We start from the raw sequence: 15,216 nt of genomic DNA on the forward strand, positions 1-15,216 counted from the left end.
GGCACTGCTTGTGTGAGAGCTTCATGCAGAATTCCCTTTCCTTTTGCTGCAGCTCCCCACCAGACAGGGAGAGCTGTCAGGCCCTTTCTGCCAGTTCAGATTCAGTCAGTGCTGGGACACAGCTCACAGGGTGCTCAACCACACTCAGTTTGGTGCCTGTCCCCTGCAGTGGAGCTGGGAGGTGTTTTATTGCTGCAGATGCCATCATTTAGGCAGAAGCCCTGAATTTGTGCTCACAGAAGGTGCTGCTGTGTGATTTGCTGCCCTGATGTCACTGTGGCCTTGCCAAGTTCTAACCCAGGTGATGTCACTGCATTCTCTGTGTTCCTGTGCCCCAGGTCTCTGCCTGTTTGCTGGGGTTTGTTTTGTCAGCTGCTTAAATCCAGCAGCTGGATTTCACTCCAGAGGCAGATGGAGTGTGTGTCAGGAGGGAACAAACCCGTTCTCCTGGCATCAGAATAACTGAGAGGGCACACGAGCTGTTTGCTGGGTGTCAGAGGCAAAGCCTCACGGCTGCCTGAAGTGCTGTAATTCCTGAGAGCATGGCACGCTGCCCAGAGCTGATGGCTGAGGGCTACCTGCAAGTGAAAAGAGTTATTTGTGTTAGAGGGCAGTTTTTAAATAGACCTCTTGTGCATTTGGAAACAGTTTGTGTCGTAGTTTCAGGGTCAGCTGCCCTTAGACATGTCTGTGCCTCCAAGTCAGCAGCCTGCAGCTTTATTTGTGTGGGGAGAGTTCCAGGGAGCCCTCTCTCCTGAGCCCAAGGTTTTAATCACTGTCATGTCTGATGACTCCTGCAAGTTTAATTTTAGTTGCATGTCAAAGAGGCTGAGTTAACCACTGAGCCACCAGCCCTCACAAAGCCTCGGGCGATCTGACTGGGAAAATAAAGTATTCTCCCTATCTCCTCATTGACTGAGCATTATTCATGGAGCTCTCCTAAGCACAGGGGTGAATTCATCAAGTCTGTCTCAGCACGACCCTGTCAGAGACTTTGCTGTATTTTCTTCACTGAGAGTTGAGGAACCACCAGCCCTGTTTTGTCTGGGCACTGCTGTGTGTGATGGAGGCTCTCCCACCTGCTAAAGCAGCCCATTGCCTGGGGCCTGTGAAGCATTTCCAGATTCTTTTCCTGGATCTGCATCTCTGTTCCTCCCTCCCACTGCTTCTGGGAACTCAGAGATAAGAGACATTATCCCAAATAGCCTAGATTAATGTAATAACCTGACCCAGAACAGTAATTAATCTGACCCAGAATAATGTAATGACCACTGAGCCTTTCTCCTTTGAGGATTCACACTGTCAGGGCCCTTGGATCCATCCTCCTCACGCTGCTCTGGGTTTGTCTGTGTGCAGACATCCCTGGGACCTGCAGGACAACAAAACCTGGCCCGTTCTGGCATCAGGGTCCTGCTGTGCCCTGCGTTTCTGGGGGCAGCCCAGGCACCTTTCTACCTTATTTTAACACAGCACAGTCTCCTTTCCTCTAAGAGCCTGACAGCTCCCAAGGCAGGCTGGATTTACAGAGATCCAGCCGTGCCCCAGAAGTGGTGGCAGAATTCCACATGGAATTGCCACCACACGGGTGTGCAGTCCACAGTGCAGTCTGCCAGGGGATGGTGCCCTGGAATGGTGACACAGCCACACTGCACCCACCTGCCTTGAGGTGAGATGTAGTTTGAGCCCAGAATCGCCCTTTGCACCCCCCTGAGTCTCAAGGGGAAGCATCCTGTAAAGGTAAACTGCTGTACCTGCGTGCCAAGGAACACTGAAGTGCTGCCAGTGAGTCCCTTCTCACACAGGGAAACTTGTCACCCCTAGCTCCTGTTGAAATCAGAGCTACAAAAGCCTGCCATCAAAGTTAGGCATTGATTTATTTGCTTCACCGAGTGTTTGCTTTGCATCTCAGATAAATGATGCACACCCACAGCTGTTCTTTTTTTATATTTTAAACATTTTTATCCTGATCTTTGGTGAACAGCACTCCTGAGAGCATTGAGGTCAACTGGAGTGAAGGAGATAATTAGCAGATCCACCAGCCTGAGTGTTAACTTGTTACACAGAATTTGAGAATGGAATTTATTATTATCAGAAATGACTGCTTTGTACACCAGATTGTCTTACTGGCATCAGGAAATGAGTGATTATTGAGTAGTATTATAAAACCATTTAGGTTAAGATGTAGCTGATCTCAGTTATTACATAGATGTTGTTATTCTACTTTCCTCAAAATGAGAGTGATGTTTTCCAATCTTACGAGTAAAAAACTGTGATGTCTTTAACAGCAAAATCCCCAAGGATTAGTAAAAAATGGTTAAGGGGCCCTAAAAACAATTTTGTCTTCCAGATCAGGATAATTACCAGACCATCCCCAAACAGCAAACATTTTTGACATCACACTGCAGCACAGTCTTTGAAATTTCTAATTAGTTCTTCATACTGACTGCTTTAGCACTCTTCCAAACACACCCATGTTTGGCTGTGAGCACTTTGGAGCCCCAGGGCCTCAGGGCATTTGGATTATTCCCTCCATGTCCCTTTCCTTGGAAGGATGTGCTGCAGGTTGAGGGTGCCTTGGTTCACTCCACTGCTTTTTAGGATCACTTGTGGGACTTGCCATGTTTTAAGCAGTGTCAGGGAGCCTGCCATGCCAAGGAGGGAAGCACACTGGGAATATCTTCAGGAATACCAACCAAGAGTGCAGATGTTTTTTAGGAGTTGCTAAAAAATGCCCTTCCCAGTCTGGGAAAGGCAGAGATTCCTGAAATCCTAAGAAGCAAACAGCTCACTTGAGCTGTGTGTGACACTGTGTTTGGGAAGCTGGGGGGGTTTGTGATTTAATCCTCCTAGAAAACACAGCTTTTCCCTGTACAGTAAAATGAAGCTGTTAAATTCCTTTCCCTCCCTTTTCCCTCCTTCTCCCACACTCCTGTTTGCCTGGCTCACTCCCACTGCCTAGTGGCTCCTATCCCCACCATGCTGATGTGTCTGGCAGTCTTTTTGAGTATCTTTAGGCAAATCTTAAAACTTTCTTGACCATACAAAAAAAAATATATATTTCAACAAGAATGAAAACAGGGCTTGGAGCAACGCAAAAAAAAAAAAAAGGAAATTGGCAAGCTACTGAGAAAAAAAGGTGATTCTAATCCCTGTGCTCATGGCCTTGAAGGCAGTCTGGGAGCTGTAGGAACATTACAGATAACCTTCATTTCTGTGTGTGAGTCCCTGGGTTTATTGTTGCACAAAGTGTGATTATTCCAGGTAAGTTACGTCTTTTCTTCTTGCGGAATTGCTGTTTTGAGAAGATTGTGGGTTGTTGTCCCTGTGTGAATGAAGTCACGGATTCTCTTGGGCGTGTGGAGTAGTTAGGAAAAGCACGAGAAAAGCCTAATGAATGTTTGTTGTGCTGGAGTGAATGCTTAGGAAAACCCTGGCTGAGACTGAAACTCTTTTCTTTCCGTAGGGAATGCAGTCGGATTTTTGGTGAAGACGGTCTGACGCTGAAACTCTTTCTTAAAAGGACTGCTCCCTTTTCTATTCTGTGGACTTTGACTAACTACCTGTATTTACTGGCTTTAAAGAAGCTCACAGCCACAGACGTCTCTGCCCTGTTCTGTTGTAACAAAGCTTTTGTCTTCTTGCTTTCTTGGATTGTGCTCAAAGACAGGTTCATGGGAGCAAGGGTAATGAACGTGCCTCCTTTTCCACTCTCTCATGTTTTCATAATTGCACTTACAGCCATCAGCCATGGTGCTGCCATAGCACTGCTGCACTGGGGTGTAGACCATAAAAACCTTTCTCATTTAGTTTTATGATGCAGCCTCAGGATCAGTTAGAGACCTCAGAACTTCAGGAGGGAATTCAGTGTGGGAATTGCAAGGAGCTATTACAGCCAGGTGTAACTTGATGAATTACAATAGAAGAACTTCCAGTTTCATATAAACCTATTCTGTCTTGGCTTATTGTGCTGAAGTTTAGTTAATTTTATTTTAAACTTGGTGATGAATGCTTAGGTTCTAACCAAAGCAGTTTAATTCCTTGTTTGGGTAGACAGATGTTTTTCAATGTGTGATGTATTTTTCTTGTGCTATCATATCACTTTTCTCACACATATTTACATGTGCATATGCCAAAATTGCTTTGAAATTAACACAGCTCTCTTGTGTGGAGGTGCATTTTGCTCTGAAGCATTACAGGACTCACTGGTGCTAAAATGGACCCTGAAAAAGTTTAAAACAGAACTCGAACAAAATGTTCTGGATCTGGGAAAAGCAAACTTGTGTAATTTTTCTATACATACATCTCCCAACATACACCAATTTAAATTTACACATGCAATTTAAACTGTTGGCTTCACACCTTGGATGAGGAGCAGTGAGGATTTCTGCTACTTCATTGATGCAGATTCCCCTCTGAAATGGCTCAAGGTCGTGTTGGGCACAATCCTGACTGAATTATTGAAAACCTTGAACTTCATTAGGCACTGGGTGGGGCCAGGTGTGGTGGCTGAGACCAGAAGGGACCAGCAGCAGCTGGATTTAACTTCCATGGAAAGTGTGAAGGATCAGGACACTCATCTAAGTCAGTTTGGTTTTTGAAAATGGGCACAGCAGCTTTTTTCTTTTTCTTTCTTTCTTTTTTTTTAATTTTTTTTTTATTAATAATGTGATGGAAGGGTTCAGAAATGAAGGGAAAAGACATCCTGTTGTACAGGTATCTCATCTGGCTTTTGGAGCAGCCACCAGGACACTGAGCAGAGCTCTGTGCTTGCCAGGCTGAGGGGGGGAGCCAGTGCTTCAAGGTAAAGGCAGACACCTGGATATCAATTTCACAGGCAGCTGAAAATACAGAAAGATCAGGTGAATGTGACCCACCCTCAGCCCACTGACTGACTCAAAGAATAAACAGGGTGTAAACCCCTCAGTTCTCTCCAGAAATAACAGGAGCAGTAACTACCCCCCTCTGCCCCTTGATCATCTGAAGAAATTGAGCATTTTGTACCCTTTAAGCTAATTTTCAGCTCAAAGCAACATCTTCCTGGGAGAGCAAGCAGAGCTCTCATGCTCTCCTAGCCTGCTCTGTTAAAAAAACCCCTAGAAATAAAAGCTATTTTCAGTTATTATTTATTTTTCACTGACTAAAAAAAGGTTGCCATAAATATGCATTAGTATGAGTGCTGTAAACACCATGGGGTTCACACAGGAAAAAGCTGGAGGGAAAAGTGAGCAGCAAATCCTGCACATAAACTGGATTTCGCTGCTTGCTGGCAGAGCCTGGATGCCGATTGCTGGAGAGGTAATTCACAGCATTTTCCAGCTGCTCTCCTGACAAGAATAACACTTAATGATGTTAATAACCACGCAGGAGAGTGTTTGAGAGCTAAAATACAGCAGAGCAGCACAGATCCAGCTTTTCGTGCTCTGAATGCCTCAGCTGCCCTCGCCCGCAGCCCCTCGGAGAGCAGCAGGAATTGGGTTATTTGGCCAGCAAGGACATGAAACGAAATAAAGGTTTAATCCTATACCCTGAGCCATGTTTTTGTGGAAAAACTCTGCACCCAGGAGCTTTTCCAAGCTCCCAGCAGCTCTTCCAGAGCTCCAGGGCTGTCGGGTGCATCCGAGTTGCATCGAGGTGGGGCTGCTCCAGTGCCTGGGCCAGCAGTGGCTCTGTGGCACATTCCCAGCTCCCTGTCTGCCCAGAGTGGCTGCAGCAGTCCCCAAACTGCCCAGGGATGCCCACGGGCATGTGGCAGCTGCCTGACATCCCCCTGATCCCCTGGCACCCTTCCTCACACCTGAAAGCAGCTGCCAGCCAGGCTGCAGGGCTGCATTTTTAGATGCCACGTCTGAAGGCAAACCTGTCTTGCTGGCCACCCCATGGAATGGCACAATCCCACCTTTGGGAGCACTGAAGAACTGCAGAAGGGCTGCACACAAAGTTTCAGCTGCTGTGGCTGTGTTTGAGGCACCCCAAGTGTGTGTTCTGCAGGGAGAGCCACGTGGCATCAGCTGTAGCACCCAGAGAGAGAAAAACACCTGGGGAGGTTTAGGTTGGGTACTAGGAAAGATTTCTTTACAGAAAGGGTGGTCAGGCTCTGGAACAGGCTGCCCAGGGAAGTGGTGGAGTCACCATTCCTGGAAGTGTTCAGAAAATGTGGAGATGTGGTGCCTGGGACACAATTTAGTGGAGGATCTGGCAGTGTTTGGTGAAGGGTTGGACTCGGTGAGGTCTTTTCCAACCTTAGCAATTCTCTGATTCTATTTATCTATAAAAGTAGTGCAGGTAGAGCTCAGGTACCTTGAAGTACCTCCTGCCCTGGGCAAGGGCACACAGAACCATCCCTGCCTGCACCCTGACCTTTGCTTGGACACCTCTGAACATCTCTCTCTCAAATTAATAACGTCTCTGTGTTACACTTTGGGAAGTCCAGACAGCTTTGGCTCAAAGCAAGCACAAATATTTAAAAGACTTTACATATTTGAGTAGTTCTGCTGGCTTGTGCTCCTTAGATTTAGACACATGCTTATATATTTACATATTTAAGCCCTTGGTTGGGCTCCATGTGTGGAGTTAAATCAATGTTTTTTAGGTAGGTACAGAGTAGTTTAGGAACATTTTTCTCCCCTGAAAATGTTGACTTTAGCCCGGAGAGAGGTTCCTTCCCCGTCCCTGAAGGTGTTCAATGCCAGGCTGGACAGGGCTGGGACAGGGCTTCCACTAACCTGGGATAGTGGAAGGATAGTGAGGGGGTTGGAAATGGATGATCTTTAAGTTCTCTTCCAACCCAAACCATTCTGGGATTCTTCACACCTCATTTTCTGCTGTGCTACTCATAGAAAAAAAAATATTTCTGATAAACCGTGGGTTGGCCTTGCTCTCTTTCAAGGAAAAAAAGGAAAAAAAGAGGCAAGCTAATTTCATTCCTCACCTAGGAGGCTCCAAAAGAGAGTTATTACACTCTTCCATTAATTAAAAGCCTCATTTAATGAGCTGACAGCCACCTTTGCTTCCCTGTGACCTTGCAGAGCAGCCTGCAGATGTGAACTCAGCTTTCCAAAGCCAACACCTGAGGCAGGCACAGGTCAGCTGTGCTGATGCCCTGGTATGTAACATACAGGAGGAGCCTTGAGCATGAAATTTAAATAATGTTTTTGCTGTTTTCAGTCTCAGGTCTTACTTACGTCTCAGGAGGTGTTGATGCTCCACATGTGTCCATCATTTTAGTTGTTTCAGGGGAAAAAAAGTGCTTGGCTTTATAAATATTTGATTAAATTAGGAATCTGGCTCTCTGAATTTGGTTTAGACAGACTTGAGAGTGAGTTTTTCATGACAGGAAGAAAGGGGGTGATGGATCTATTCATTTTCACTGACACAAGGAAAGGACTGGGCAGTGAGGGCACCAGGAGTTAAATCTCCATCCTTGCCCTTGGAAGGAGGGCATTGCCACGTTGGACTCTTCTGTTTTGCCTTCTGAGACAGACACACTGCTGGAAATACTCCAGCTGAAGCTGAAATCCTGAATTTCTGTGCAGGGCAGGATGTGTAGTGCAGCCTGAGGGGAAGGCAGCCAGGCAGGGCAGGCTCTGGACACTCACAGGAGAGGCTGTGGGTGTCTGCGAGTCCTGGCTGTCCTTTGGCATTGCCTCCAGGCTGGGACTTCTGTGCTGTCTCCCAGGATGGCCCAGCTGCTGGAATGTGTTATCCTGGGAAGGAAAAGGGGAAAACCTCCTGTCCCCCTCTTGCTAAAACCCTCCCAGATCTCATCACACGCTGAGAGACTCCAATTCCACAGGGGGCTCCAGCCCATGGCACTGGATCCTGGGTTTCAGCTGCCGTTTCGTGCTGAATTTACAAGTGTCAGTGACACCTTCAGGTTTTGTATCTTGGAGTTAGAGTGTTTTACATGTCACTACAGACCTGCAGTGGGGTTTGTGACTTTGGCACAGCCCCTGCCATGTGCTGGGGGCACCAGGGTGCCTCAGGGACTGGTGAAATAGGGCTGATGGTGAGGGGGAAGGACTGAAAGCTGCACCCAGAGATGAGTTTTCCTGGGAAGATGTTGGCCCGGATTCCTGTGGGATTTAGGAACACTGACATTTCTGCCTGGAGTCTCAGAGATTGGCCCTGCCCTGGGAGGTGATTCTGGGTTCCCCATTGTCCCCTGTGTGGGAACACCTTCACCTGAGTCAGTTGTGTGTCCCTGTCCTGTGTGTCCCTTGAAACGTGGTTTTGCTTTACTGAAGTTATTTTGTGGGAATTTTTTGTGCTTATTTCCTCATTCTGGCTCTCATCTGCTTGGGATAATGTCAGTGGTTTTCTGGGACTCCTGATCAAACTGTGAGCTCTGAAAGGCTGTTTCACAGAAGGGCACATGTTTGGGTCAAGATGAAGCCTTTGAAGTCTGTGGGCTGAAACTTAGGTTTATCCAGGACTAAATATTTCTTAAATGAAGTTCAGTGATGTTTTCAAGAGGCAGGGTGCCCATGTCATGTTGGTGTTGGCTCAGGAGTTGTGCACTGGCTCAGGAAACACTCCATGGAAGTTGGGGATTCGGTGTCTTTGAAATTCACACTTCACATTCACCTGCTGAGGGCAATTAGGTGGAGAGGGGGAGTTTTTTAAAGAATAAAACTCTTTGGGGTCCCTACCACTTCCTTAAGGTTCTTGGAGTCAAGACCCAGTATTTCAGATGTGGTGTAGTTAATGATTCTTGTTCTTTTTCTTTGAAGCTCCTTAGATGCTCTCTCTGGGATTTTCAAATGAGGCCAAAAACCTAAGCACAAAGGTAAAGGCTTCATGAAGAAATTTGGTCATGTCTGTCCAAAAAAAGCTGTCAGGGCACAGCCAAAACAGCTGGAAGAGCTCCCTGTGGTACCCTGGTATTCCAAAATACAGGGCTCATTCCCCTGGACTAAATTTCCAGGATATTTGGCCATCTAATGTTTGCATTTCAAGTCAAATTGGTGGCATAACTAAATATTTCTCTTGTTGTACAGTAGAGCTTGATGCCTTAAAATTCCTTCACCTCTGCAAAGGGGATGTTTAGCTCACAAAATGCATAATGGTGGATGTCCTGTCAGTGGGCCCCAGCAGAATGTGCAGTGCTGTAGATCCACATCCCTGTCAGTGCACACACTTCCATTGTGCTTTACATCCCTCCCACGAGCTTTCCTATTTAAGGGAAAACAAGAAAGCTCCAGGTCAGAGCAAGTGGGTAATGACGCTCATGAGAAGCCCCTCCCAGTGATGATCTCAGCTTCTCACTGCTTTGCTTTGTCTGTGCAGATAGTGGCAGCAATCATGGCAATCACAGGGATTGTAATGATGGCATATGCAGATGGTTTCCAGGGTGATTCCATAATCGGGGTGGCCTACGCCGTGGGATCGGCCTCCACGTCTGCACTCTACAAGGTGGGTCACAACTGTTTGTTGGCACCTAAATTCATTGACATTGGCTGTTGAAAAGACACAAACACAAAGAGAATTGCTGTAAAATAAATTTTTTCTTCTACTCGTCACTCCTGCGTCACTCGTGTTGTGACAATGTCACAAAATCTGCTGTGAGGGTAATTAGCTGTCATCTGCCAATTACCCAGAATGGCTTTTCTTGATGAGCCTTTAATGAAATCTCCACTGCCACGCCACGAGGAGTTTCAGTTCATTGTTAAATCATGACAACAGAGTTTATCAGCACTTTTCAAAGGGGCTTTCCATGCACAGCAGGGAGGAGAGCCACGGTGGCAAACTCATCCCAGGTGTGCCCTGCAGCTCCCTGGCACATGCTGTCCTCGGAGCCCTGGTGAGAGCCTGGCACAGGCAATTCATTAGAGACACTTCTGCCTGGAGGAGATGCTGCTCTGGAAGGTGAGGGCTGGGAAGGGCAGAGATTCTGTGTCTCAGAACAGGCTGGACTGAGCGTGGCTGGGTTTGTTTTCAGCTGGGTTTGGAGCGAGCTGTGGCAGGGTCAGAAGCTGCCCTTGCAGCTTTAGACCTCGCTTGTCTGACTCATAAATGTGTTGTGGCCTTTCACAGGTCACTCAGAGTTCATGAATTTAGGCTCACAGAGGACAAATTCTCACAGAGTGAGCCCTTCCAGGCTGGTTTTCCTCTCACAGCTGGGTCATGCTGTGGAAGTCACTGGAGTCTCCTCCCAAATCCCAGCGTTGCCATACTCAGCCCAAATCCTCTACATTCATTGCAGGAATGGTGTGTCCTTGGGTTCTTGGTTTATTCTGGGTTTTTCCTGGGTTATTCTACACTTGCTCCTTGTGGTATTTTGTGGAAAGCTTTGTTACACAGACTCAGCCATCCCCGTGGTAAAGCTGTGGTGCTAAAATACAGGAAAGGGCACAGAAATCCCACCCAAGACCCCCTTGAAAGACTCTTGTGTAGGAAAAGGGCTGGGCTGTGGTGTGTTCTCCTTTGCTCCACTCTCCCCAAGGGAATGGAGTGCTTCCATGACAGACATGGAATCTAAACCCCCCCCCTCCTCTTCTCTCCAGGTTTTGTTCAAAATGTTTCTTGGGAGTGCAAACTTTGGGGAAGCAGCTCACTTCGTGTCCACCCTGGGCTTCTTCAACTTCATCTTCATCTCCATCACCCCCATCATCCTCTACTTCACCAAAGTGGAGTTCTGGTACCCCTTCTCTGCTGTGCCGTGGGGTTACCTGTGTGGAGTAGCTGGCCTCTGGTTGGGTAAGTGATAAAAAAATAATTGTTTATTTTTCTAGGTTTTTACCCCTCCAACCCTGTGTAAAATCAGCCTTGTGCACAAACAATTTCCCCCTGTCCCCTTAAGCAGCAGAGCTCTCTCATGGATTAATTCTGGTCCTGGTGCTCCTTAGAAATGATTCATATTTTTCATTACACTTCATGAAACATTACTATTAATTGATATGCAATTAATAATTGATATGTAAGCATAGTTATAATTAATAATAATTAATAATTAACAGTAATAGCAGGGAGTAAACATGAAGCAGCACTACTAATTGCCCATTTTTTCATCCCTGCCATAGTTCCACACCAATGCCCCCGTATCTGGCACAGCTTGAGTGCTGCAAATCCCATTTCAAGGGGCTGCATGTTCCCACTCAGCTCCTGGGAGATGTTTGAGCACTGACAGGGGCACCCCCAGGCTGGAGCACCTTTCTAGGGTGCTGCAGGCTCTGGGCAGAGCTGACATAAGGCTCCCTGTTTGTAAGCCAGAATTGCCAGCAAAATATCTGTTGGATTCAGCCCAGGGGCATTTTAATTTCCACATATAACAACATCCTTTCCTTTGGTAAAGTCTCTTTTATTCCATAATTGAAGAGGTTTTTGTCTCACTACATGTTTATTAAATGGAAGCAAAGAGAATGTCATTGCCCATCCCATCCTGAGCTGTGGCCAGGCTGGCAGCTGAGCTGCTGTGAGCACCTTGGGCTGCTCTAACCACAGCTGCAGCTGCCCTGTGAGCTCCTAGGGGACCAAATTTAGGGATAATTTGTCACCCAAGTGTATAAACCTAACCTTATGCAGGGGACTCAGCAGCAGGACTGGGTGGTGGATGATCAAAAACTTAAGTTTGCTTCTAATCTTTCAAGGAAAGGTTAAAGAAACTTAAGCAAACTTTAAGGGGTTTTTTTAATCTTTCAAGGAAATTGGAGCTCTCTGGGAGTGCTGTCATGTAACAAAACCCTAAAATAACAAAAGACCAGGTTTTTTGTACCTGATTAAAGCCTGTGCAAATCCATGGAATATGAGTGTGATAACCTCAGTATTATAGTTTGAGAAAGGCCATCCATCCCTCCCCATTCCTCTCTGAAGAATTTCCCCTCATTTCACACTCATATAGAAAAAACCAAAAATCAATCACTTTGTGACAACTCCCTCATTGTAGGTACTTAATATCAAATATTAATATTAATATTGTGCCTGTAGGGTCAAGGTGGAGAAGAAATGTCTCACTCTGGTGTTTCCCCCCATTTTCATGTACTATTTTCTCTGTTTTTCCCTAGCTTTCAACATCCTGGTTAACGTTGGGGTGGTGCTGACCTACCCCATCCTGATCTCCATCGGCACCGTGCTCAGCGTCCCTGGGAATGCAGGTACCACTGCCACGGCTGCTGCTGCTGGCAAAACGGGCCCTTGGGAACTCAGGAAGCAGTTTTATTGCTTAAATAATTCCTTGGGTGGAAATTTACTCCAGAGTCCTGTCTTGAACAGCCTCTGTCTCTGCTCTTCAGTCTCCTCAGCCTCGTCACTCTGAGCATCAGAAACAATCTGGTTTTAGGGGAATGCAGGTGTGGAACAGTGCCTGTGGGAGGCTGCCTGAGGGCTCAGGTGTGCTGTGGGTGCTGCTGGTGGAGCTGGGAGGCCGGGCCTGGAGGCACCTGGAGCTCTCTGGCCCATGTGCTGCTCTCTCCCCATCCCTGGTTCCTGCAGCCTGAGATGCAGCCTGTTGTGGATAAAGAGTCACCATAAAGGGCCTTCCGTCTCAGGAATCACAGAATCACAGGTTCAGTAAGGTTGGAAACAACCCCCAAGGTGGTCAAGTCCAACCTTCAACCAAATATCTCCATGCTCACTAAAAGAAAGTGAAATATATAGGAAAGTGCCATGTCCACTCATTTTTTGGACACTTTGAGGGATGGTGACTCCACCACTGCCCTGTGCAGCCTGTGCCTGTGCCTTACCAGTCTTTCAGCAAAGAATTTTTTGTTAATATCTGTCTGTCTTGGTTTGGAAAGACAGGTATCTGTCAGGGGAAACCTGAGTTTCCCCTGGAATGGAGAATGTAAAACCCCCTCCCTCCAAATTATTACAATTTTGCAATTAGGAGCTTTCAGGCAAAAAATATGGGAATAGGAATATTCTTTACTAAGAATATTAAAAAATACAAATGCAGTAATACAAAAAAAACCCCAAAAAAACGCAAGAAAGCAAACAAACAAAAGTCCTAGAAAATCCTGACAGAGTCAGAGGTATGACCTCTGTTGGTCAGGGTGTTGGAAGCAGTCCAAATAAATCCTCCTGCAGTGACAGATGTGGTTCTGTTGGAGCAGAGATGATCCTGCAGACAGGTTCAGTGGTGGTGAGATGGGTCCAGTCTTCCTCTGGGAATCCAGTGGAAAAGAGGAATGTCTGGGGTCCCTGTGTCCCCATTTTTATCTGGGTAGGTAATGGTTGGCTCCTCCCTCACTGGGTGGAGCATCTCCCAATGGATGATGTAATGTGTGATGGCACTGGTGAGCCTCAATGGCCCATTAACAGAAGATATCCCCGAGGGTGGATGAGGTTGATGAACGAGATAAGAAACACTGCCCCACCTGGTTTTAACAGCTGGTCTGTTATCAGAAGGCATCCACCCCCTCCCCCCTGGAGTTACAAGAGATAAAGAAAAAAGAAACCATCCCCCAACTGCTTTCTACAGCTGAAATAGAATACACTTTTTTTTTTTTGGTGACATAACCTGACACTGTCCCTGCTTGAGTCTTTCCCCTTTGTGCTGTCCCTTGTTCCCTGGGAGCAGAGCCTGAGCCCCACCCTCTTCTTGCAGAGAGCAAGAAGGCCCTCCTGAGCCTCCTTTTCTCCAGGCTGAGCCCCTTTCCCAGCCCCCTCACAGACCCTTCACCATGGAAATCCTGAGGCTTAATCCAACCCCTCCAGGCTCACTCAGATCCTGGACAAGGTGGTGAGGGACAGAGGAGCTGTGGCACCTCCAGTACTGCACTGTCAGATCAAACTCAGGCAGATTTGAGATCCCCACGGCCACTGTCAGGCCCAGAGTGCAGCACAGAGGGTCCCAGGGCTGTGCCAGGCTGCTCCTGGTGCCTCCATCCATCCCTGCTGCTGCCCTGACACCGCTGCTGTTCCCTCTCCTCGCAGCCGTGGACCTGCTGAAGCACAAGATGATCTTCAGCGTGGTGCGGCTGGGCGCCACCATCATCATCTGCGTGGGCTTCCTGCTCATGCTGCTGCCCGAGGAGTGGGACGAGATCACCCTGAGGTTCATCAACAGCCTGAAGGAGAAGAAGAGCGAGGATCACTCCGAGGACATCACGGAATCCAGCGTCCACACGAGGAGCAGGAGCAGAGCCAACGGGACAGTGTCCATCCCGCTGGCGTAGGGCTGGAGGGCTCTCCCTGTGTATTCTGTGAATATGGCTGAACTCTCCTCACCACCTGTATGCTTCAAACAATGTCATCCAACCTGAGCAGGGGGTGAGCTGTAACATAAGAGAAATACATCTATAATAAATGTTTACATTTATACACTTAACAAGGAACGGGTGTAAATAACTACAATAAAATCTTTTATAATAAACAAACGTTTAAGCTTGTGTCTTTCAGGGCTGGTGAGTTTAAAATGGGGGTGAAATTTGCATTGTTTATCTCTCTTTACTGGTAGAAGTAGAGCCATTTCGGAGGATACAAATCGTGAATATTTCCAGCTAAATCTCAAAATTTAACATCTTGATTTATTTCAGATGAAAGGCCCTTTCAGCAAGGCAGCATTTTCAACTGCTTGGAAAAGCATTTAAGACCTCTCCTAGAATTTGGAGAATTCATTTCTGAAAGGCACTGATGTTTGCATTGGTATTCCCAATTATTATCAGAATAAATATTCCATTATGTGCAGAATATGAGGCCTCTCCTCCCAGACCACACTAAGCAATGCTTCTTTCCAAGATCACCTTTATAGAAGAGGTGCTGGAATTTGGATAAATTTCCTTTCAGGAAAGGGAATGAAATCTGGAGATTTCAATGAAGATTCATTGGGAAGCCTTGGCTCCCTTTCCCTGCTCTTCTTGTCATCCTATTCATGTTTACTGTTTTCCCTTGCTTTCAAAATTTTCCTCTATTATTTGTTCTGATTTCATTTCTTCCAATTCTTCTCCTTTCTCTTTATTAACATTTCTACCCTGATTTCATGAATGGAATTGGAGAAATTTGGCAAATTTTGGTCCTTTTCACTCCCCCTCATTTCATCTCAGTGAAATGAAATTGATTTTGGCTTAATCACTCAATTTCCAAATTTTCTTGGTTTTTTCATTTACACATTTTTTTTCTTCAAATCTGCTTTCCGGAGCGTTTGTCAGACTTTGTTCTCTGATTTCCAGATTTCATTCCCTTTCCTGAAATGGAAAAAGTAAAGCTAACAATATCTTGATTTACCTTTTTTTCTCCCATTAACTGCACTTCCAACTGAGTTACAAATGTCTCAGGAGAAAT

General features: G+C 46.4%; 1 protein-coding gene across 3 annotated transcripts in view; it reads left to right on the forward strand.

The window, feature by feature from the left end:
- Nucleotides 1–14,949, forward strand: part of SLC35F4 (solute carrier family 35 member F4) — a 109,854-nt gene extending 94,905 nt beyond the window's left edge. For 2 of the 3 annotated variants that reach the window (XM_063399610.1, XM_063399611.1), the window contains 5 exons: nucleotides 3,464–3,683; nucleotides 9,286–9,411; nucleotides 10,503–10,695; nucleotides 12,000–12,089; nucleotides 13,870–14,949. In XM_063399610.1, coding sequence (XP_063255680.1) covers nucleotides 3,464–3,683; nucleotides 9,286–9,411; nucleotides 10,503–10,695; nucleotides 12,000–12,089; nucleotides 13,870–14,111 — 871 coding nt within the window. In that variant the 3' untranslated portion in view covers nucleotides 14,112–14,949. The remainder of the gene's footprint in view (nucleotides 1–3,463; nucleotides 3,684–9,285; nucleotides 9,412–10,502; nucleotides 10,696–11,999; nucleotides 12,090–13,869) is intronic. The other variant, XM_063399612.1, reaches the window with a different exon arrangement.
- The last annotated feature ends 267 nt before the right edge of the window (nucleotides 14,950–15,216 follow it).

The sequence above is a fragment of the Prinia subflava genome, chromosome 5 (genome assembly GCF_021018805.1).
Source record: "Prinia subflava isolate CZ2003 ecotype Zambia chromosome 5, Cam_Psub_1.2, whole genome shotgun sequence".
Taxonomy (NCBI): Eukaryota; Metazoa; Chordata; class Aves; order Passeriformes; family Cisticolidae; genus Prinia; species Prinia subflava.